Source organism: Salminus brasiliensis, chromosome 3 (genome assembly GCF_030463535.1).
Source record: "Salminus brasiliensis chromosome 3, fSalBra1.hap2, whole genome shotgun sequence".
NCBI lineage: Eukaryota > Metazoa > Chordata > Actinopteri > Characiformes > Bryconidae > Salminus > Salminus brasiliensis.
Genome location: NC_132880.1, coordinates 23,553,436 through 23,576,928, shown reverse-complemented (window position 1 = coordinate 23,576,928; position 23,493 = coordinate 23,553,436). Strand labels below are relative to the sequence as shown.

At 42.8% G+C, this 23,493-nt stretch overlaps 1 protein-coding gene across 3 annotated transcripts; it reads left to right on the top strand.

Moving 5' to 3' along the window:
• The first annotated feature begins 1,842 nt into the window (after window positions 1–1,842).
• matcap2 (microtubule associated tyrosine carboxypeptidase 2) lies at window positions 1,843–22,203 on the top strand. Of its 3 annotated transcripts, none has more exons than XM_072674685.1 (7): window positions 1,843–1,930; window positions 4,964–5,622; window positions 14,897–15,040; window positions 16,761–16,893; window positions 17,113–17,418; window positions 18,941–19,038; window positions 20,729–22,203. In XM_072674685.1, the coding sequence occupies exons 2-7, from the start codon at window positions 4,990–4,992 to the stop codon at window positions 20,885–20,887; spliced, it is 1,473 nt and encodes a 490-aa protein (XP_072530786.1). In that variant the 5' UTR covers window positions 1,843–1,930; window positions 4,964–4,989; the 3' UTR covers window positions 20,888–22,203. The 3 variants fall into 3 exon arrangements, with proteins under 3 accessions (XP_072530786.1, XP_072530784.1, XP_072530785.1); XM_072674683.1 differs by having other exon boundaries at window positions 1,843–2,087; XM_072674684.1 differs by lacking the exon at window positions 1,843–1,930 and adding an exon at window positions 2,385–2,674.
• The last annotated feature ends 1,290 nt before the right edge of the window (window positions 22,204–23,493 follow it).

The following is a 23,493-nucleotide window of genomic DNA, read 5'->3' as shown; positions in this document are numbered from 1 at the left end:
ATGGTTGCAAACATTCAGCTTTAATTCTACTGATTCATCCCATCTGTCTACTATTCAGTCTTCCCACAACATACAGCGCATCCCTAAAACGCAGAAGAGCTCCGTTCCACCTTCAATGCTGCAGAAGTTACAGAAAAGGAAACATTACAGGTAGCCAGCCTTACTTCCAATAAGGTTCATTTACATATATGACTTTTATACTTTTATTTATATATTTATTTTATTTTTATTATTATTATTATTATTATTAGTATTATTTTAATTGCAATGTGTCTTAGTGGACTACACAGGGAATTGAGACATTTTAAGATGAGATTTCAAACCCTAGGGAGTGAAGGGGTTCGGTTCGAAGGGAACACCCTACACCCTGTGTAGGGAGCAGGGGTTAACGGTTCATCACTACACAGGAAGCGGACAGAACATTTCACCCATCAGTCATCGTCTGGTGTTTATTGCCGTATTTTATACACAATATGAAACAGCAGCACTTCAGTAGTTTGCTTATTACTTTAGAAAGCCTGGGAGCGGCCAAAGATTGGTGTCCGTCCTTTACGCGATGAGGTTGCAGGGCTTTTAGAAGGGACTTAGCTAACCAGCCGAAGTGCCTTTAGCCGATATCACGTGATTGGTGTGTCAAAAATACAAGAGGAAAAGTCTTTTTCATTTATTATTTTTTTTTTTTTTAACAACATAAAGTACAGAGCAATATACAAAGGTAGAAAACTCGTAAGGATGTCAAAAGTACAAATCACAACTACTGCCCAACAATGTACTGGTCTAAATGCATAGTATTTTTAATTTAAACCAATGACATGACGGTTGCAGCTATATTAGAAGAGTGTACAAAATTACTGAATTACCATATTAATTTTCTACAATTTTAATTCACTAAAGAATTAATAATTCTGTTACTGTGCTAAAAAATAATGATATTTTACAACTATCATCCTTTTATAAGTGAGTAGAAAATAAACCAAAACGCTAAGATGCAGATTTCTGCCATCTGGTGGCGAACCCAAAATAAGGCATTTCTGCCACATGTTGAAGCATTGCTAGCTAGCATTGCGATGCTTACTAATACTGCTTTTCAAATACAATAAACGATAATTGTGAATAAATAAATATTCACCATGAAGAATAGTATTTAAATTCCTCCATGAAACGGAAGAAAAGAGGTATAAATAAATAAGGCATCAAAAAAAAAAGAAAGTTAAGTTTAAGGTTAATCCAGTTTCTAATGTCTGTCCAAAAACTTTGTTTGCTTCAGAGGTTCATCTTCTAACTTACAAAAGACACATAAATCAACATTAAAAAAAAAAAAAAAACCACACAGTCGTGTTTACAAGTGGGGAAACTAGATAATACGACACGTGACGTGTATCGCGACTTATACTTTTTCCGTATGGTTTTACAATTCATTTTGTATTTTTTATTTTTTTTACACACCAACGCTGAGCTGACTAATATTAATTGACTTAGTTTGATATTTCTCAGTGTTTGAAGTTGTATTTACTACTCTAGGCATCTTCCCAAAGAAAAGCGGAAAGTTTATTTTTTATCGGGCGAGCGAGCATCACACTGAACACACACTCTCTCTCTCTCTCTCTCTCTCTCTCTCTCTCTCTCTCTCTCTCTCTCTCTCTCTCTCTCGCTTCACGTTAACCTGTTCATGAAGCAAAGACGGAACCGACTTCAGGAGTCTGCGCACTAGCACTAACCCTAACTAGGCTCCCTATTCAGAGAGCCAGTGCGCGGATTGGATGACTTCCCTACGGAAACGACGTATTTGTTTTCGGTGACGTTTCAGGACACCATGGCAACAAACCGCTTCTGCGCTCCGAAGCGAGCAGAGCGCAGAGGAGGCTTCCGAGCGGCGGCGCCGAGAGCAGCTCCTGAGCTTAAGAACTGACAGCATAGCCGTGGTTAGACAGTAAGTCGTGTAAAAGTCTGCTGAACTGCTGTTGATATTGTTTATTTGTGTGACTGGACGTGGCTTGCGCTCGCTCCTCGCCCCCCCCCCCCCCCCTCCCACCCCGAGGCTCTTTGCAGGGGTTGTGAGGCGATGCTGGAGGCAATAAAAGTGACCGGTGAGTCCGTGTTTACCTGCTTTTACTAGCTAGCTTTATTTAGGCTGTTCTCCTGTTCTAGTCTTGATGACAGTTTCGCAATTCTACAAGTGTTTTACACATTTTTCTCATTTTATAAACTCAGGGCTACGGCAGTTCAGTAGGATGCAGGACTGGGGAGCACTGCCATACACAGGCCATTAACATTGAACACAGCAGTCAGTGGAAAGTGCTAAGTGCTACTTCTACAGCAGTGCAGCCAGCTACTCTAGCCACCTACTCATTCATGCAGTGATCCAATCAGCCTGTTGTGGGACAGCAGCGCAATGCACACAGTCCAGCAACTTGTTCACATCAGCCATCAGAACGGGGCAGCAGCACGGCTGTTGGTGCCAGGTGGGCTGTAGCTGCTGATCTTCAGCCCGGTTGATGAGAAAGGTCAACAGAGAATGGCCAGACTGCAGAATAGTAGCTACAAGAACAGAAAGCTGAGGCTGAACAGAAAACGTAGCTTGATCTGATGAATCTGGATGATTTTCTGCTGAAAATTTGGCATCTACCACCAGCTTGAATCCATGGGCCCGACATGCCTTGTGTCAACGGTCCAGGTTGGTGGAGGGGAGGTGATGTAATGGTGTGGGGATTGTTTTCCCGGTACGTGAGTCAACTAGTGTCTGTAATGCAGTGATTAGTAAGTGTGTGCAAAAGTCTTAGGCCACCTGAGCCCGATTCGACTCAAGGACACAGATGCGCCCCTCAGCATATTAAAGCATCTCCACCTCAGCACAAGATATCCGTTTATATAATACAGCATAGCGTATCCACTTTGTATGGTACGTATTCGGCTAAATTAGTATGACTGAAATAACCCACTATACAAAAAGGAGCTGTCTGTCAGCGCGCTTGGCTCCCTGACTCTAAAGCTGTACCCTCCTGCTTCCAGCTCAGTGCCTTTATTAGACGCGCTTCGCCGTTGCGGTGCCGGGGGGGGGTGGGGGGGGGGGTTTCTGCAGAAGCTCTAGCTGTCCAGATTCATCAGACTCATTTTAATGAAACGTTAACTGCTCACAAAGCCCTCGTTCCAGCCTGTCACCGAGGCGCAGGTCACGTGGCATGTTTTTTTCTGTACTCTTCAGAACCCTTTTTGCTGAAAGTGATGGAGAAGAACCATCTGAAGGGACCAAAGTGTACAGCGAGGAAGTATGTGACTTTGGTTAGGGCAAAAGTCACATACCTACAACCCTGTTACTTTGCCTCAGAATTAAACACACTGATTAAAGCATCATTATGTAACATTTTTACTTTCGAATAGCAGCTTTAAAATCATTGTGATGCCCCTCTGGCCTGTAACAGGGAGGATAGTGTCTATATCTTTGGGACTCTGGGCTCGGCATGTCGATTACTGCTCTATGTAACTTTATGGTGAAGTGATTTTGTCTACATGACAAAAGAGTGCCATAAATATTGTATATTGTAAAAAATATCACATTTTTCCATTTCTAACTCGGCGTAATTTGTGTCATAATAGTGTCATAATCCTATAAATTCACTGTACTTCCTCAGCCCACATGCTTCTTTCTCTTTCTGTGATGTTTTTTTTTTTTAACTCTCAGCTTGTCCAGAAATGCACGTGGAAAGCGTGTCCTTTAGAGGTGTCTCAAAGTGCAAATTACATGTCCCAACCTGAAGCAAAAGAAATGCCTTGCATAATGCTGCTTTAACAGAGAAACAATATGCTCAGCATGTGAGGAGATTGTAGCAAGTTAGCTTTTAGCCTTGCCCCTACTCGCTTTTTCCCAATTTTGGCTTGGTCAAGTGTTCTTATTCTGATTATTCAACATTATTTATTACTATTATGTTTAATTTGTGCAGCGCCTTACTTAAACCCCTTCCTGTGGTGCCGTTACCAACAACCCAGACCAACTAACACAAGCTCACAGTAAGCGAATACGTGAAAAACCAGCAGAGCCTCATATTAACGGTGCTGTAAGCGAGTCTCTGTTGGTCTCTCCGAGCTCAGTGGGTGTGTTTAGTCTCTCTTGCTCACTCGTGCAGTAATAGGATTAGGGTGGTGTGTCCCGGCAGCTCAGTGGAGAGTGAATGAGCCTGTACAGTAAGCGCCACTCACTTTCCTACCACCCAGGTCTGTTTCTTGCCTTTTGTTGAAGAGGGGCTAGATGGACAGGGAGATTGCGTTTCCAGGGAAATGAGGATGCAGCTCTGAAACAAACAAGCCGGCGACGTGAGACGATGCCCGTGACCTGAGCCGTTCCCCTTTTGTTCCCTGTGTTCCTTGTCTTAAGTAACACGTTAGCCTACGCCATCCCTTTAAAGGAGCCCTATCCAATTTTCCATTGTGTTTTGATGGAAAACGTCGATGCTGCCAGCTTCAGCAGTGTGACATATGGCCACAGTTTTTTTGCTCCGCCCATTCACGCTAAAGTTACACTACACGCCCCCCCATGACCACCCCCCTAGCATTGAGCTGTGGATCAGTGGAACCGTGTTCTCTGGAATGATGGATGGTGCTCAATCCAGTACGTATGGGATGAGTGATCCCTGCTGAAATTAGTGTAAATAATTTAACGAATTTAAATATGGCATTTTTCTGCACTTTCAGGATGCAAATTCTATTTATTATTTACTTAATTTCATTTATTTACATGTACAGGTATGTATTCACATTTATTTACATCAACAAACTATTTCCAATTCGACCAGGGATGCCCAAACTTTTGCACCTGACTATACTAAACTACTATTAGCCACAATTTTGCAGTTTATTACTGCTAATAAAACTAGTTTGATTGCAATTAATACATAACATATTGCCTAAATATGAATAATAATAATAAAAATAATAATAATTATATTCTGACTGTGGCATTTCTCTGCAGAACGCCTCCACTGGCCTGAGACAGAGATGGCTAAGAAGCGCGTGTTGAGTCCCATGGAGAAGCCGCTGAGCCCCAGCCAGCTGTACCTGGAGCGCTGGTCTCCAGGTGTGCTAAAGGACCTGTTTGGAACCAGCAGCTATAATGTGATTCTGCACAACGAGGAGGAGGAGGAACCACTGAGCCAACCCAAACACTCTCCTTTCAGACGGCCCAAAAGGGCACAGCTCCACGTTTCCGCAGCCTCGAGAAAGGCGGTTGGGAGGGCCGTAGTGTTACTCAGGCCCAGAGAGGGTTACAGGGACAGCAGCCAATCACAGCTCTTCTCCAGCAGCACACGGTTTGGGAACAACATCACAGTCCTCGGAAGTCCCATCGGATTGACCCCCCGTCCGATCCCCAGGCCACAAAGAAGCTCTCAGGCGAGCTCCTCTCGCGTCAGACTCCCTCTGCTGGCCAAGGGCGGGACCGCGAGAGATGGCGAGAACACAATGAAGAAGCTGTGCATCCTCACCGCCATCAAACCCTTCAACGTGGAGAGCGAGAAGACCCGCTTCTTCAAGTCAGACTTCACCTACAACCCTCAGTTCGAGTACAGCAACCCGGCGGCTCCGCAGGTGCTGGAAAAACACAACAGCGCCTCCGACCGCTTCCTCACGCAGGTACGAGTCAGTTACAGGGGGAATCACACAGACCTCCGGTGCCAAGAACCTTCAAGCCATGACCATCAGTCGTCAGTGTAAAACTGAAAAAGCTGAAGCCTACCTCTCTCCTACCTCACTTCACTCACTCACTGCCTCTACCTCTCTCCTACCTCATTTCATTCACTCACTGCCTCTACCTCTCTCCTACCTCACTTCACTCACTCACTGCCTCTACCTCTCTCCTACCTCACTTCACTCACTCACTGCCTCTACCTCTCTCCTACCTCACTTCATTCACTCACTGCCTCTACCTCTCTCCTACCTCACTTCACTCACTCACTGCCTCTACCTCTCTCCTACCTCACTTCACTCACTCACTGCCTCTACCTCTCTCCTACCTCACTTCACTCACTCACTTTCTCTACCTCTCTCCTACCTCACTTCACTCACTCACTGCCTCTACCTCTCTCCTACCTCACTTCACTCACTCACTTTCTCTACCTCTCTCCTACCTCATTTCATTCACTCACTGCCTCTACCTCTCTCCTACCTCACTTCACTCACTCACTGCCTCTACTTCTCTCCTACCTCACTTCACTCACTCACTGCCTCTACCTATCTCCTACCTCACTTCACTCACTCACTGCCTCTACCTCTCTCCTACCTCACTTCACTCACTCACTGCCTCTACCTCTCTCCTACCTCACTTCACTCACTCACTGCCTCTACTTCTCTCCTACCTGATTTCATTCACTCACTGCCTCTACCTCTCTCCTACCTCACTTCACTCACTCACTGCCTCTACTTCTCTCCTACCTCACTTCACTCATTCACTGCCTCTACCTCTCTCCTACCTCACTTCACTCACTCACTGCCTCTACCTCTCTCCTACCTCACTTCACTCACTCACTGCCTCTACCTCTCTCCTACCTCACTTCACTCACTCATTGCCTCTACTTCTCTCCTACCTCACTTCACTCACTCACTGCCTCTACCTCTCTCCTACCTCACTTCACTCACTCACTTTCTCTACTTCTCTCCTACCTGATTTCATTCACTCACTGCTTCTACCTCTCTCCTACCTTAATTCACTCACTCACTGACTCCCCCTCTCTCCTACCTTAATTCACTCACTCACTGACTCTACTTCTCTCCTACCTCATTTCATTCACTCACTGCCTCTACCTCTCTCCTACCTTAATTCACTCACTTACTGCCTCTACCACCATCTCTCTCTGTTTACTTCACTCACTCACTGCCTCTACCACCATCTCTCTCTGTTTACTTCACTCACTCACTGCCTCTACTTCACTCATTCTTTCTGTTTACTTCACTCACTCTCTGCCTCTACTTCGCTCTCTCTGTTTACTTCACTCACACACTGCCTCTACTTCACTCTCTCTGTTTACTTCACTCACTCACTGCCTCTACTTCACTCTCTCTGTTTACTTTATTCACTCACTATGTGCCTCTACCTCACATTCTCTGCTTACCTCACAGCCTCTACCTCACTCTCTCTGCTTACTTCACTCCCTCACTGTCTCTATCCCACACTCTCTGCTTCCTTCACTCCTACCTCACTCTACCTCCGTCTTCCTCTCTCTGTTTACTTCACTCTCTCACTGCCTCCGCTGCCTACGGAGGCCTCTACTTCACGCTCTCTGTTTGCTTCACTCACTCACTGCCTCTACCTCATTCTCGCTGCTTACCTCACTCTTTCTCCGCCTCTACCTCACTCTATCTGGAGATTCGTTTGAAAGTCAAAAAAGGTGGAGGACCTTTTGTTTTTAGTGCTATATAAAACCCCCCCACCCTTCACTCTTACCTCACTCTACCTCCGTCTTCCTCTCTCTGTTTACTTCACTCACTGCCTCTACCTCATTCTCGCTGCTTACCTCACTCTTTCTCCGCCTCTACCTCACTCTACCTGGAGATTAGTTTGAAAGTCAAAAAAGGTGGAGGACCTTTTGTTTTTAGTGCTATATAAAACCCCCCCACCCTTCACTCTTACCTCACTCTACCTCCGTCTTCCTCTCTCTGTTTACTTCACTCACTGCCTCTACCTCATTCTCGCTGCTTACCTCACTCTTTCTCCGCCTCTACCTCACTCTATCTGGAGATTCGTTTGAAAGTCAAAAAAGGTGGAGGACCTTTTGTTTTTAGTGCTATATAAAACCCCCCCACCCTTCACTCTTACCTCACTCTACCTCCGTCTTCCTCTCTCTGTTTACTTCACTCACTGCCTCTACCTCATTCTCGCTGCTTACCTCACTCTTTCTCCGCCTCTACCTCACTCTATCTGGAGATTCGTTTGAAAGTCAAAAAAGGTGGAGGACCTTTTGTTTTTAGTGCTATATAAACCCCCCCCCCACCCTTCACTCTTACCTCACTCTACCTCCGTCTTCCTCTCTCTGTTTACTTCACTCACTGCCTCTACCTCATTCTCGCTGCTTACCTCACTCTTTCTCCGCCTCTACCTCACTCTATCTGGAGATTAGTTTGAAAGTCAAAAAAGGTGGAGGACCTTTTGTTTTTAGTGCTATATATAACCCCCACCCTTCTTAATCCAGAAAAAGGCCTTGAGTCTCCGAGCAGGAGGCTGAACGAGATACCGATGCTCCTTCAGGTTGGATTAAGCCAGTGTCTGTACAGGAGCTGGATAAATACGGCCTGGGCCGGAATCCAGTAGAGCTGGAACATTAGCTGCTGTAGCTTCAGTGTTATTAGCTCCACATTAGCCGCTGTAGCTTCAGTGTTATTAGCTCCACATTAGCCGCTGTAGCTTCAGTGTTATTAGCTCCACATTAGCTGCTGTAGCTTCAGTGTTATTAGTGTTACATTAGCCGCTGTAGCTTCAGTGTTATTAGTGTTACATTAGCCGCTGTAGCTTCAGTGTTATTAGCTCTACATTAGCCGCTGTAGCTTCAGTGTTATTAGCTCTACATTAGCCGCTGTAGCTTCAGTGTTATTAGCTCCACATTAGCCGCTGTAGCTTCAGTGTTATTAGCTCTACATTAGCTGCTGTAGCTTCAGTGTTATTAGCTCTACATTAGCCGCTGTAGCTTCAGTGTTATTAGCTCTACATTAGCCGCTGTAGCTTCAGTGTTATTAGTGTTACATTAGCCGCTGTAGCTTCAGTGTTATTAGCTCTACATTAGCCGCTGTAGCTTCAGTGTTATTAGCTCTACATTAGCCGCTGTAGCTTCAGTGTTATTAGCTCTACATTAGCCGCTGTAGCTTCAGTGTTATTAGTGTTACATTAGCCGCTGTAGCTTCAGTGTTATTAGTGTTACATTAGCCGCTGTAGCTTCAGTGTTATTAGTGTTACATTAGCCGCTGTAGCTTCAGTGTTATTAGTGTTACATTAGCCGCTGTAGCTTCAGTGTTATTAGTGTTACATTAGCCACTGTAGCTTCAGTGTTATTAGTGTTACATTAGCCGCTGTAGCTTCAGTGTTATTAGTGTTACATTAGCCGCTGTAGCTTCAGTGTTATTAGCTCCACATTAGCCGCTGTAGCTTCAGTGTTATTAGCTCCACATTAGCCGCTGTAGCTTCAGTGTTATTAGTGTTACATTAGCTGCTGTAGCTTCAGTGTTATTAGTGTTACATTAGCCGCTGTAGCTTCAGTGTTATTAGTGTTACATTAGCTGCTGTAGCTTCAGTGTTATTAGTGTTACATTAGCCGCTGTAGCTTCAGTGTTATTAGCTCTACATTAGCTGCTGTAGCTTCAGTGTTATTAGCTCTACATTAGTCGCTGTAGCTTCAGTGTTATTAGCTCTACATTAGCCGCTGTAGCTTCAGTGTTATTAGTGTTACATTAGCTGCTGTAGCTTCAGTGTTATTAGTGTTACATTAGCTGCTGTAGCTTCAGTGTTATTAGTGTTACATTAGCCACTGTAGCTTCAGTGTTATTAGTGTTACATTAGCCGCTGTAGCTTCAGTGTTATTAGTGTTACATTAGCCGCTGTAGCTTCAGTGTTATTAGTGTTACATTAGCTGCTGTAGCTTCAGTGTTATTAGTGTTACATTAGCCGCTGTAGCTTCAGTGTTATTAGCTCTACATTAGCCGCTGTAGCTTCAGTGTTATTAGTGTTACATTAGCCGCTGTAGCTTCAGTGTTATTAGCTCTACATTAGCCGCTGTAGCTTCAGTGTTATTAGTGTTACATTAGCTGCTGTAGCTTCAGTGTTATTAGCTCTACATTAGCCGCTGTAGCTTCAGTGTTATTAGTGTTACATTAGCCGCTGTAGCTTCAGTGTTATTAGTGTTACATTAGCTGCTGTAGCTTCAGTGTTATTAGTGTTACATTAGCTGCTGTAGCTTCAGTGTTATTAGTGTTACATTAGCCGCTGTAGCTTCAGTGTTATTAGCTCTACATTAGCTGCTGTAGCTTCAGTGTTATTAGCTCTACATTAGTCGCTGTAGCTTCAGTGTTATTAGCTCTACATTAGCCGCTGTAGCTTCAGTGTTATTAGTGTTACATTAGCTGCTGTAGCTTCAGTGTTATTAGTGTTACATTAGCCACTGTAGCTTCAGTGTTATTAGTGTTACATTAGCTGCTGTAGCTTCAGTGTTATTAGTGTTACATTAGCCACTGTAGCTTCAGTGTTATTAGTGTTACATTAGCCGCTGTAGCTTCAGTGTTATTAGTGTTACATTAGCCGCTGTAGCTTCAGTGTTATTAGTGTTACATTAGCTGCTGTAGCTTCAGTGTTATTAGTGTTACATTAGCCGCTGTAGCTTCAGTGTTATTAGCTCTACATTAGCCGCTGTAGCTTCAGTGTTATTAGTGTTACATTAGCCGCTGTAGCTTCAGTGTTATTAGCTCTACATTAGCCGCTGTAGCTTCAGTGTTATTAGTGTTACATTAGCTGCTGTAGCTTCAGTGTTATTAGCTCTACATTAGCCGCTGTAGCTTCAGTGTTATTAGTGTTACATTAGCCGCTGTAGCTTCAGTGTTATTAGTGTTACATTAGCTGCTGTAGCTTCAGTGTTATTAGTGTTACATTAGCTGCTGTAGCTTCAGTGTTATTAGTGTTACATTAGCCGCTGTAGCTTCAGTGTTATTAGCTCTACATTAGCCGCTGTAGCTTCAGTGTTATTAGTGTTACATTAGCCGCTGTAGCTTCAGTGTTATTAGTGTTACATTAGCCGCTGTAGCTTCAGTGTTATTAGTGTTACATTAGCCGCTGTAGCTTCAGTGTTATTAGCTCTACATTAGCCGCTGTAGCTTCAGTGTTATTAGTGTTACATTAGCCGCTGTAGCTTCAGTGTTATTAGTGTTACATTAGCCGCTGTAGCTTCAGTGTTATTAGTGTTACATTAGCCGCTGTAGCTTCAGTGTTATTAGCTCTACATTAGCCGCTGTAGCTTCAGTGTTATTAGTGTTACATTAGCTGCTGTAGCTTCAGTGTTATTAGTGTTACATTAGCTGCTGTAGCTTCAGTGTTATTAGTGTTACATTAGCCGCTGTAGCTTCAGTGTTATTAGTGTTACATTAGCCGCTGTAGCTTCAGTGTTATTAGCTCTACATTAGCCGCTGTAGCTTCAGTGTTATTAGTGTTACATTAGCCGCTGTAGCTTCAGTGTTATTAGTGTTACATTAGCCGCTGTAGCTTCAGTGTTATTAGTGTTACATTAGCCGCTGTAGCTTCAGTGTTATTAGCTCTACATTAGCCGCTGTAGCTTCAGTGTTATTAGCTCCACATTAGCCGCTGTAGCTTCAGTGTTATTAGTGTTACATTAGCCGCTGTAGCTTCAGTGTTATTAGCTCTACATTAGCCGCTGTAGCTTCAGTGTTATTAGCTCCACATTAGCCGCTGTAGCTTCAGTGTTATTAGTGTTACATTAGCCGCTGTAGCTTCAGTGTTATTAGTGTTACATTAGTCGCTGTAGCTTCAGTGTTATTAGTGTTACATTAGCCGCTGTAGCTTCAGTGTTATTAGCTCTACATTAGCCGCTGTAGCTTCAGTGTTATTAGCTCTACATTAGCCGCTGTAGCTTCAGTGTTATTAGCTCTACATTAGCCGCTGTAGCTTCAGTGTTATTAGTGTTACATTAGCCGCTGTAGCTTCAGTGTTATTAGCTCTACATTAGCCGCTGTAGCTTCAGTGTTATTAGTGTTACATTAGCCGCTGTAGCTTCAGTGTTATTAGTGTTACATTAGCCGCTGTAGCTTCAGTGTTATTAGTGTTACATTAGCCGCTGTAGCTTCAGTGTTATTAGTGTTACATTAGCCGCTGTAGCTTCAGTGTTATTAGCTCCACATTAGCCGCTGTAGCTTCAGTGTTATTAGTGTTACATTAGCCGCTGTAGCTTCAGTGTTATTAGTGTTACATTAGCCGCTGTAGCTTCAGTGTTATTAGTGTTACATTAGCCGCTGTAGCTTCAGTGTTATTAGTGTTACATTAGCCGCTGTAGCTTCAGTGTTATTAGTGTTACATTAGCCGCTGTAGCTTCAGTGCCACTCCATTCTCCAGACAAGCAGGATTACCACACTTATGAAATCCACAGGAAGGAAGGGGGTATAATCTGAGTAGCGGGTGTCATAGTTCGGGCTATCATGTTTTATCACCCTCTGTCTCGACTCGTGGGCTAGTTTTACACTACAGCAGCAGTGCTGTGGGCATTAACTTTTCAGCACCCGGCCAAAGACGAAGTGCTTTTCCCCTCATTAACCCAAATGCACAGAACAACTGCTGCCTCCTGAGCTAACAGCTCAGTATACAGTGTGCCAGGGGCCACTGTGCCATCTTCATGCTAATATGTACAGTGTGCAGAAATGCTGGAGGATGTGTGTCAAAAGGCCAGCAGGACTTATCATCTCAGATTTCAAGAGTTATTCTGATTTGGTCGGACGGTGATTTATCCTCCAGGTGCACTACTGTGACCGGTGATTTCATTCGACACAGCATCAGGGGTCCGGTCCGGCCACTGAAGCCTATTAAGCTGCTGCTCTGTCAGGCTTGAGGGGCTGTCATGAGACGTAAGGAGAGACTTGCACAAACTGAGCAATCGCGATAGACTACATTTGGTCAAAGTCAAAATCAATATGGACCTTTTTAAACATTGTTTGTGACTTATGACTTATGCCAGTTCTAAAACCAGGTAGGGCTGGACGGTGTGATTTACAGTGTGTTGCACAGTGAGATTTTGGCAGTTTTCATGGTATTTTTATTTATTTAATTTAGGCATGGCTGGGATTTCTATAGGTTCATAGATTTTTCTACGGTCAAGAGTACACAGAATAGCATTTGAATTTCATCATGTATATAATGAAGACTTTGAGTACCGTATGGTTTGCTTGGCCCCACAGAATGACCATATATCGCTGCTGTTCAGTGAAAACCATCTCCTTTTTTTGTCCATTTTTAGTTTTCTCTATGGTTTGAATCCTGTAGCTGCTTTGAACCCTGTGTAAATAGTTCTGGGTGGATAGACCAATAGAAATGCTCTCAATTACTGGGAATAAACTCTTATTTTACATGTTTTTGATTGGAGAGGGATGATATAAGGCAATCAGTTTGCATGAAACAGCTGCAGATTGAAAATAAAAAAATATTTTATATTCAAGTATTAAAATGGCTTGATCAGCCATTTACCCTGGTTCTGGTTCTGGGACAAAATCTATGTGAGTATATTACAATAAAATTGCCTTAAAAATGACAGATGAATTGTAAGTGAGTGAGTTGTGTGCTGTGATGGAAGTGTCTCACAGAGGCCGATTCTCAGTCTGCGTTCTTGTCTGGACTTGTGAAACTTCCTCAACTGCAGCCCAAGTACTGCTTTGTTCAAAAGTACAGTCCGAATGCCCGGATATGTTCTTGTTACCGAAAGCATCCTCCCGTCTCCTGCGGTTATTGAGTGTTGCACATCGTTATTGATGTATGAATAGTATGTGTCTTGCGTTGAAAAACGCTCAGATATGGTCCAGTTTTACATGGCCATTGAAAGCCATGTTATTTGTCTCCCTTCTAATGTATGGTTAGCTCCAGTCTCAGGTGGTCTGGTTTGTTTTCAAGGGAGCAGACGTTGGAAAGAAGAGATGGGAAATCCACGGGCTGGTTCACGTAGCAGTCTGGCAGTGATGCCTCATATTTTTTGCCTCAGAAAACTGACCAAAAGTAACCAAACCACCATGTTCTTCAGACATGGCCATCATGTTTTACCGTGTCGCAGCTCTAGGTAGTAAAAGGATTTTGCTAGTGGGCTGAGAGTTGGTCGGTTTTGGAGCGATACATAATAATAAGCCGGAATTGGCCCGTTTTACAGCCCTGTTTTGGTTATGCAGGATTTTGGCTGGAGGTTCACGGTATATCACTTCAGTGTACTAAACTTTTAATAATTGAACACCCAAGATTTACAGCTAGCTACAGTTTTCTATTCTTGCACAACGTCTGCAGCGCGGTGTGTGCATGAAAAAACTACTTCCAGTATGTGAAATAACTGTGTGTTGTAAACCGCCTGATTGCCTATTGCTATCACATGTGCTCGTGACACTCTGATGGCATTACATATCAGTACAGTGATGTACTCTCAAAGAGTTCAGCACAACCTTTTGAAAGACGCTGGTCAGTTGAGTTATTTTGTCTGTTTTTGTGAGTTATTGTTGCTTAATGACTTTGGTTTCCATGGCTACGGCGCCAATGCAGCTGTATGCCCACTCGCTGGAGCCTTCCCTTCAGCTGTCGGCACTTAAAGCCTCCCTTTTATCCTCCCGTGAAACAGAGTGTGTGAGTGTCTTTGCTGTGTTTGGAGATGTGTGTGTGTGTGTGCTGTAGCAGAGGATGATTGCTTTAATGATGGTAAAGCACTGTATCGATAATCTGGACACAGACTGCCCCAGGGCCGTTCACATGCGGTGTACATCACATCTCTGAAGATGAAGTGACCGAGGGGCACTGCAGCATGATGCTGTGGCTAAATTTACAGGCCCTTCTCTGTGCCTGCCTCTAGTCCTTGGTGCCACGTATGCTCTCATTTCTGCATTCGACCTACAAAGGTAGTTCGTTTACTTTACTGTATGTCCTGTGATGTACAATAATCTCTCATCATAGGCAGAGAGAGCCAACGGGATTGCATGTCTTAGACAGGTAAAGGTAAAGCTGTAGTTTTGTTCTTTGGGTTGTCCGCCAGCACACTGTGTTTGGAATCTGTGCTATGAAAGCTACAAGAAGACGTTTTTTTTTTCTCTTAAGACTCCTCAAATCACTCCTGACATACCTTTTCCCCTCATTTGTACCAGATCTGCCGTGTTTACATCTCTGTGTTGGGTGGATGTTGTTCTCCAGGCCGTGCGGATCATGGAGCTCGCGTTGCAGAAGTACGGTAATTATGAGAAGTTCGAACAGGCCACTGGAGGAAACCTGCTGACCAAGAGCCGAATCTGGTCCCACGTCAAGAAGTACATGGAGAAAGAGGGCTGCATGGGGGAGGTAAGAGAGAGAGTGTACTGTCTTAAACCACTTAAACTCAGATTTAATGGTCATTTAATAATAATAAATATATGATATATAATCACCTGTATCTCCAAAATAACAGCTTTACAATATATATGCCTTTTAAACAGCATTGGTAATGTTAATTGTTAATGTAATTCTAATTCTTGGGATAAAGTTATGACACCCCCACATTTTATTACTACTTCAAATGCCTCTGGAGGAGCCTGTCTCATTTAAACCTCAGACATTCAGAACAATCAGAAATCAGTCACTCCACTGTCCACACAATAATATGCAAGTGCAACAGCTGCCAACCTGGGCAGATTAGGCTGTCCTAGCAAAAGAGCAGACCACACGATAGACAAAGAGGTCTCCAACATTCCTAAAATGTCATCACTGGACATACATAAAGCTCTCATCACAGGCAAAGTACAGCATCTACCATCAGAAAGAGAGCACACACATTTGATTTTGATCTGAGGTGTGCAAGGAGTAAACCCTTACTGTCCAAAAACTGTCTATATATAACATATGCAAATATTTAATAACATGTATTGTTATAAAAATAAGAGGCAAAATGATGGTTATAATAACGTTGTTTTTTGGCATTTTTTAACAAAAGCCTCTTAGATGTGCTTGCTGAACATTTCCAGGGTGCATCGCTACAGGTTATGTGAGGTAACACAAATGAATTACTGTCATGCACAGCACTGAGGGGAAAACTGAAGCTTGCACGATGTAACTTGCAAATGACTAGCAACGATGATTCACTGTCCAGCCACTTCAGTGCATTGCTGCCTTGCTTCAGTGAAGAGCAAATGTCTTTCTAGTTCATCAGAAAAAAAAGGTTCTTTAACTTGTGTAAAATGCTGCGGCAATGTGGGATCCTAAATTCCAAATGGAAAACAAAGCAGACGGTTTGACAACCTTCAACGGAAGAACACAAATTCTGCTGACTCAGTTTAAGGCAGTACATGGGGGTGTATTATAAGATGTAATATTGAACATGGCATGGGTTTTATTTTACGGCCCAGAGCTGTGGATGATTCTAAAATATCTGGGGAAAAAACTGTAGAACATCATGAAAATTTTAATACAATTAATATTTAAAATAAAATTCAAATAACATTAAAATCAAAATGAAGCTCTAACAACATTAATATCTAGAATGACGTTTTAATAACATTAATATCCAGAATGAAGCTCTAATAACATTAATATCCAGAACGAAGCTCTAATAACATTAATATCCAGAATGAAGCTCTAATAACATTAATATCCAGAATGAAGCTTTAATAACATTAATATCCAAAATGTAGCTCTAATAACATTAATATCCAGAATGAAGCTGTAATAACATTAATATCCAGAATGAAGCTTTAATAACATTAATATCCAAAATGTAGCTCTAATAACATTAATATCCAGAATGAAGCTCTAATAACATTAATATCCAGAATGAAGTTCTAATAACATTAATATCCAGAATGAAGCTTTAATAACATTAATATCCAGACTGAAGCTCTAATAACATTAATATCCAGAATGAAGCTTTAATAACATTAATATCCAGAATGAAGCTCTAATAACATTAATATCCAGAATGAAGCTCTAATAACATTAATATTTAGAACGAAGCTCTAATAACATTATTATGTAATACAGTAAGACTACAGTAGACTACATTGTATGAGTAACCTGTGTATGTGCGCAGATAGTGGTGCACCTGACTGATGACCTCCTGTCCAGAGCCTCCATGACTGTAGTCAATGGCAGACCAACACTGACCATCAATATCTCCACAGCCAGAGAGCAGTGGCTTGAGGGCATGCTAAGACACGAGATTGGTGAGTGTGTGTGTGTGTGTCATGGTAATGGAAGCCTATACCCCAGCACATGGCATGACGCCAACTGCACACCATCACAGTCATCATATCACATGCTTACCTCAGACAGCGTGTCAGTGTTGTTCAGCAATCTCTAATAAACCTGCTTATGTGGACGGTTTCTTACACTGACAGTGATGGTCAGTTTAAAAAGTATTTATCTGCCCTCCCTTCACGCAGGAACACACTACTTCCGGGGCATTAATAACAGCCAGCAGCCGTGGAACAACGGGGCGGGGAGGAAAAAGTTGGGCCTTCGGCCTCTAAACCCCACGGAGGAGGGCCTGGCCAGTATCCACAGTGTGCTGTTCCGCAGAGACCCCACACTGTGGCGGGCTGCGCTGCTCTACTACACCGTCTACCAGGCCAGCCGCATGAGCTTCTCCCAGCTATTCCACGACCTGGGGCGCTTCGTCCACGACCCAAACACACGCTGGGACTACTGCGTGCGGGCCAAGCGGGGCCAGACGGACACCTCACAGCCTGGTAAGACACCCACATAAACACCCACACACACTGCTCTCCTGTGTCACTCCATATGATCTTTTACTTTAGATGCAGGTTCTGTATCTCTCACATTTCCAACAAATGCATGTTACAGTTGTCCACAAAGGTTGGGTTTTCAGAGTGAAGCAATTTGTATTTACAGTAGTGCTGCACAAGTGAATTACACTCCCCAACACTAGGGGGAGCCCAGGAGCAGAAACTGCCAATTTTTACATAGTGCTGCTTTAAATATATTCTGGGAAGACTAAATATGAATATCTGAATTTACATGCTTTACATGTGACAACTGGTTGTACATACAACACCATGCAACAGTATTCAGTCAAGTCATTAGAGTTGATTGGTGGTATGATTTAGATTACCCAGCAAGGTTCACTAGGACATCCAAACACATTAGCCTTTTCTCCAATTTACCTACAATATTGTTGAATCAATTACCTTCATTTTCACATACTTTCTTTAGATTCACTGTCTGACCAATGGTACAAGCTGGAAGCGGCCCTATAAAGGTTCCAGGCTGGCCCTCTAAGTAAATGTAGCATCTATGTTCTCAGCATTTAACATTTTTAATCTATTTTGTTATTAAAATACACTATATGGAGAATATTCATGGTTTCTTCTGAAATCAAGGGTATTAAAAAAAACAGGGAAGACTTTCTACTAGATTTTGAAGCATTGCTGTGAGGTTTTGATTGCATTCAGCAAGAAGAGTGTTAGTGAGGTCAGAATGTTGGATGATCACCACCCCACCCCACCTCACCCCCAACTCCCCAGCTCATCCCAAAAGTATTGAATGGAGCACCATTCATCATTCCAGAGGACACAGTTAAAAAGTTCTGTTCTATTGTTCTGTTCTATTTCTAAAGGGAACAGACAGGTTGTGAATGCATTCATTAGGAGGGGTGTCCACAAACATTTGGACGTATCGTCACTTAGACTGTATGTGTGTAACTGCTTGACACAGTTTGATTATGTAATTTATGTAGATTCACAGCACACTGTTTTCATTGCTTTCAATGCTATTAAAATATATATTCAGAATAGAGTTCTAATTAAGAAATCTTCATATCCATTACTTCTTTATATACATAACTCCTTACGTTTTCATTTTGAGTGCTAAGGTATCTTTAGTCTTTTTAAGGTTTTGTTCTGGGTTCAGTCTTTTGAAGTACTTTGTCACTTTGTGGTGCATTGATGGTGAAAACCAATGGTTTTGAGTGTTTAGACACAGCACCACACAACCGAATATTAGTATTTTTATAATAAAGCATTTAAATTTGACTAGCTCCAGTACAAAAATAAAGAGCCTAAGCAAACGCGTTGGCTGAGCGTGTGCAGCAGAGTGACTTCATGCTCCAGCCAAACTTTACATTCTACTCTTCAATTAAATAGAGGCAGTGCCACCATACTCCTCCAAACTGTACTCTGTGATTATGAGAACACTGATAGAATCTGCACTGGAATGGTTTGTATCAGTATTGCATGTTTTGCTGCACTCCAGGCTGCTTCAGTAAAGACCAGGTTTACTTGGACGGAATCCTGAAGATCCTCCGACACAGAGAGAAGATCAACTTTCAGCTCCTCACTGCACTGGGCAAGGTCAGTTTGGCCTGTAATCCGAATGCACAGCGTTGACACATATACATTCAAAGATACGTACATGTATAATTCGAAATATTGCATAATAGTAAGGTAAAGCTATCGCGGTAAGTAAATGTAAGTGGACATGAGATTGGTGACAGTCTAAGTCCAGTGTTTATTGGCACGTTAGCCTAGCATCTCCTGTATAAAACTAAAGAAGCACACGTCAGATACCAAAAAACAGGTCTTGTCTGACCGACTGCATCTGGGCTCAGAGATCAACCATGTTCATGATCAGTGTCGTGTACACTGGTTCATAAACTGTTCACTCAATGTTAGTGTTAATGTTTGCAATGCAGACAGGCTCCTGGTACGTTTCTAACCCAGCCAGCTGAGTGATTTTCCACTGGAGAGAAAACAGGAGTGCTCATTTGCATGTGAAATGGAGTGAGCGTGACTGTGCTGAAGGCTAATTGCACAGATGGCGTTATTGGAAGGACATACTGAGAACCAGCAGCTGTGACTCAGCAAACACAGACAGACTAACATTAGAGGGACGTTTTTAAGAGAGCACAATGATTCCAGTGCTATTAGAAAGGTTGAGAAGAGGAAAACTGCCACCACCCCTTCATTTACTGTTGAGAGGGACAGATCTTTGATGATTTTTGGACAGTTGCTTCCTTATGTTAATTCAGTGGACTTAAACAACACATATTGCATTAACAATCTAGGAATTCCAGCCACAGTCCCGCCATCTTCATCTGTTTAAAAGTAATCAGAGAAACTAACAATTATAAATATGGGGATTATTATTTTTAATACTTGGATCCAAATCCTGGAGGTCTGGAACATATGCACTTTAGCAAATGCTGAGTCTTCTCCTTTGAGATGCCTTTTTTACTACAGCCGCCTTCACTTACTGCTTGTTTGCGGGTCTTTCTGGTGCCTGATTCAGTCAATCATTACTATAAGTTTCTTTGCCTTAAGAAGCTCATGGGTTGCTTCCCCATTGTGTCATCAGCACTGTGAAGCATTTTACTCAGTATGAGCAGAAAGTATAGCTCAGTACTCCACCAGTGACCCAGTTCTATTGACAACCATACATGCCCAGGTCATAACAGTACCTCCACCATGTTTGACAGAGCTCTTCCTTTCCTTCTCCATGCTCATTACTTCCCATCATTTTAATGAAACCAAGTTAATCTTAATCATTCATCATGTCCAAGAACCTTGTTCCCAAACTGAGGAGGGTTTATATTATTAGATGTTTCCTAGCTAAAGCCTAATTCTGTTTGTGCATGTTACCAGTGGTTTGCAAGTTCTTGAAGGCGTCTCTTGACTGTAGACTCTGACAATGATGCACCCAGCCCTATCAAATCAGTTTTAATTGTCCTCTATGGTTCAGCCTAATGATGGCCTCCCTTACTTGCAGTCAATACATTGGCCAATAACATTTGAGCCCGTAGAAATGTAAAGACCATGTAACGAGTGGCTGTAACTTTTTAAACAGTTACTGTCATATTTTTGCTACACCCCTTGAAAAATAGAGATACAGGGTTTTGTTCTGAGAACGACAGTATATTACTTATAGGGAATATTAGTAAAGCTGACCCGGATTAGCAAAACTATTAAATATGGAACATATCCCCTGCTCCTTAAACAAAACTGTGTGTGTGTATCTGTGTGTGTGTGTGTTTGTGTTACGCAGGTGTCCTATGAGGACGTAGAGCGGCTAAAGGGTTTGGCTGTGATGGAGCATGTGCGCATCCCTCACTTCCTGCAGGATCAGAGCCGTTACTCCGAGCAGCTGCAGAAGATCATGGAGGTCAACCAGCTAACGGACGAGGAGCTCCGCATGCTCATCTGAGCTCAGACGCACCCTCAGAACCGACCTGCGAGCTGATCATTATGAGCTCAGAAGTCTGACACGTGTCCTATTGTGGCAAACCCTGCGTCCACCCAGCCTATGAGTGATGCACTTTTAACCCAAGTGTACTTTTGACCCTGTTCTTCTGTCCAAAGATAAACATCTTGCTAACGGTGTAGTGTTTCGCTGTCTTTGCTGTTCAGGTGAAGATGACATGTGACCCTCAGGTGTGTAGAGTGTGCAAAGATAGATACAACACAGCGCAGCACAGCGGGTCCTGCCTGCCATGCACAGTAATACGGGTTTGTTTGGGGTTTTTTTTCTGTTCAGTAAATCTGAACTAGCAGGAGGCTAAATGAGTGCCAATTCTCCACCCATGTGCATGCCTGTCCCTTTTTTTTATCTGCGCCGTTCTGCACCCATTTATTTAAAGCCATAATGCAGCAGAAAATCGAAATACCCCGAAATAATTCACCAGCCAAGACATGTTGGGGGTTTCTAGTTTGCTTCTGTAGCTTTGCAGTAAAGCTAGGAGGCTAATGCAGCTGACAAGTAATGATCCCACAAGTTAGCATGATGCTAACTGCAGTCCAAAATCTAGCACCACGTGCCATCAGACTTTTTTTTTTTTTTTATAGATGAACAACACTATTGAGTTAGCACCGTGCTGATTGGGTTGGTAGAGTGTCCATTACTTGTTAACTACCTAGCCTCACAGCTCCAGTGTAAAACTAAGAAAACAAACCAAAAAAATGGGGAAGACAGCTCAGTTTAGTTTAGATTTCCATCCATCTGATACTTTTTGCAAGTTTGTGCATGCAGGAGAGTACAGTACTAGCTCTAAAGCTCATATAGATGAAGTACAGGCTCTGTACACACCCTATTGAAAACATCCCACAGCACTAGCAGACTGCTAACGCACACTGATTCTTACCAGCGCCCACCTGCTGTGACCCATTCTTGCACATGTCGGACCTTTAGGCCGCTCTTTTCCCAGCATTGTTTTGTAGACTTGGAGTTTTCCTTAGCAAAAGGTAAAACGTATGTTGTGTTAGATATAACTGACAACCCTTTTATGAACTCCTGTTTACAAATGTTCTGTATTGAGAACTGAAATCTGTACCAGTGCAGTTTATTATGTGGATTATTGGCTACTATGACTAGGCGTTCTCTTTAACAGACACTCTATGAACTTTTATTTTTTGGGTGGGGGGGTTGATAAGCTGTTCAAAGACTTGCTGTCCGTTTTCAGATTTTCTTGTCAGATTCTAAGAAATGAACACACCCAGTGTTCTTCAATAATACATTTGTATACCCAGTGTCTGCTTCTTTGTTTCCTTGCACTGTGATTCTTTTTTTGTGTGTCCAGGTTCAGATAGATGATGTGCATAGCAGTGAGGCGACTCCACGGCCACTAGTGGGCGCCCTCTCCCCACTAATACAGACGAATCCACAGTCTCCCAGGCTTATCACTGACTGAATGCGTGTGGAACTATCTATCGGGACCTTTTCACTATAGAGGTTTAGTTTCCCTTATCCTCCAATCCTCCTACCCAGTCATTTCATTCACAAGCAGGATCATCAACACTGACCTCACATGACCTCTGAGATGTCCAAGCAACTCAGTATGCCTGATTAATATGTAATATGCCTACTAAAAACTCAACTCACCAATATTCAAGGAAAAGCCTGGCTTGGTTACAGTGTTAATGCCTGGTCCAGCTTTCCTACTACTTCAGTATTTTCCGTGCTTTTTAAAAACAGCTCGGACTAGCATAACTTGGACTCCAGTATAGACCGGCTGATGCTTTGAATGTTGCTCTGATGTTTTGAACACTGGTGAGCAGCGGGTGACCAGCATAGACCAGCATAGAATTCATGTTGATCAAGCCGGTCATTGAATTAAAATGTCAATTAAAAAGTTCAATCTTTATCTATGCTATAATTTTTAATACCTAAAAACCAACCTTTGCTTCCTCGCCTCATTTCTCGTATTCCTTGACACAGTTCTTTGTTGGAAGAACAGTAATCTTGTGCGCGCACACACGTCTCATTAAAAATAACTTCATTGTGTTACTCTAAGCTGGGATAATACTGTCCAGGCTTGTTTAAAGCATTGGGTAACTGCAATAGATCTGAACGAAGGGGCATTTCTTCCTCAGGATCTGCTTCCTGCCAATCAATTAATAAACACGTGCAACCCAGTTCTAATGACAACAGTACCTCCACCATGTTTGACAGAAGATCTGGCTGCTAGCAACTTTAGCAAGCTCTACAGAATACATTCTGAATGATTTCCACCACATTAGAGAAGCTGATCTGCTGGTTTGCTGTATAACGTTTCCCTCTTCAGTTTTGCACTGGCGCTTTGAGGCGAATGTAGCTAACAAGTAGGCCAAATGGAAGCTAGGTAATTAGCATGGTACTAATGCACCCCAAATCAACACACACAGACACACACTCTCTCTTCTCAAACCACATGCTATTCTAGAGCAGACACACTGATTAAAGTCCATTAGCATAGCAGCAGTAACAGCCCAGTAAAGGCCTGAATTGGGCTGTACTTTAGGCTAACGGTTATACGCACAGTGGCAGTAGTGGCTCAG

What these genes read in the sequence shown, in the direction of transcription:
- matcap2 (XM_072674683.1), top strand. Translation starts at nt 2,063, where the DNA reads ATGCTGGAGGCAATAAAAGTGACCG. An exon ending in CCGACCGCTTCCTCACGCAG is followed by an intron (nt 5,623 to 14,896) that starts GTACGAGTCAGT and finishes GTTGTTCTCCAG; the next exon opens with GCCGTGCGGATCATGGAGCT. An exon ending in CATGCTAAGACACGAGATTG is followed by an intron (nt 16,894 to 17,112) that starts GTGAGTGTGTGT and finishes CCCTTCACGCAG; the next exon opens with GAACACACTACTTCCGGGGC.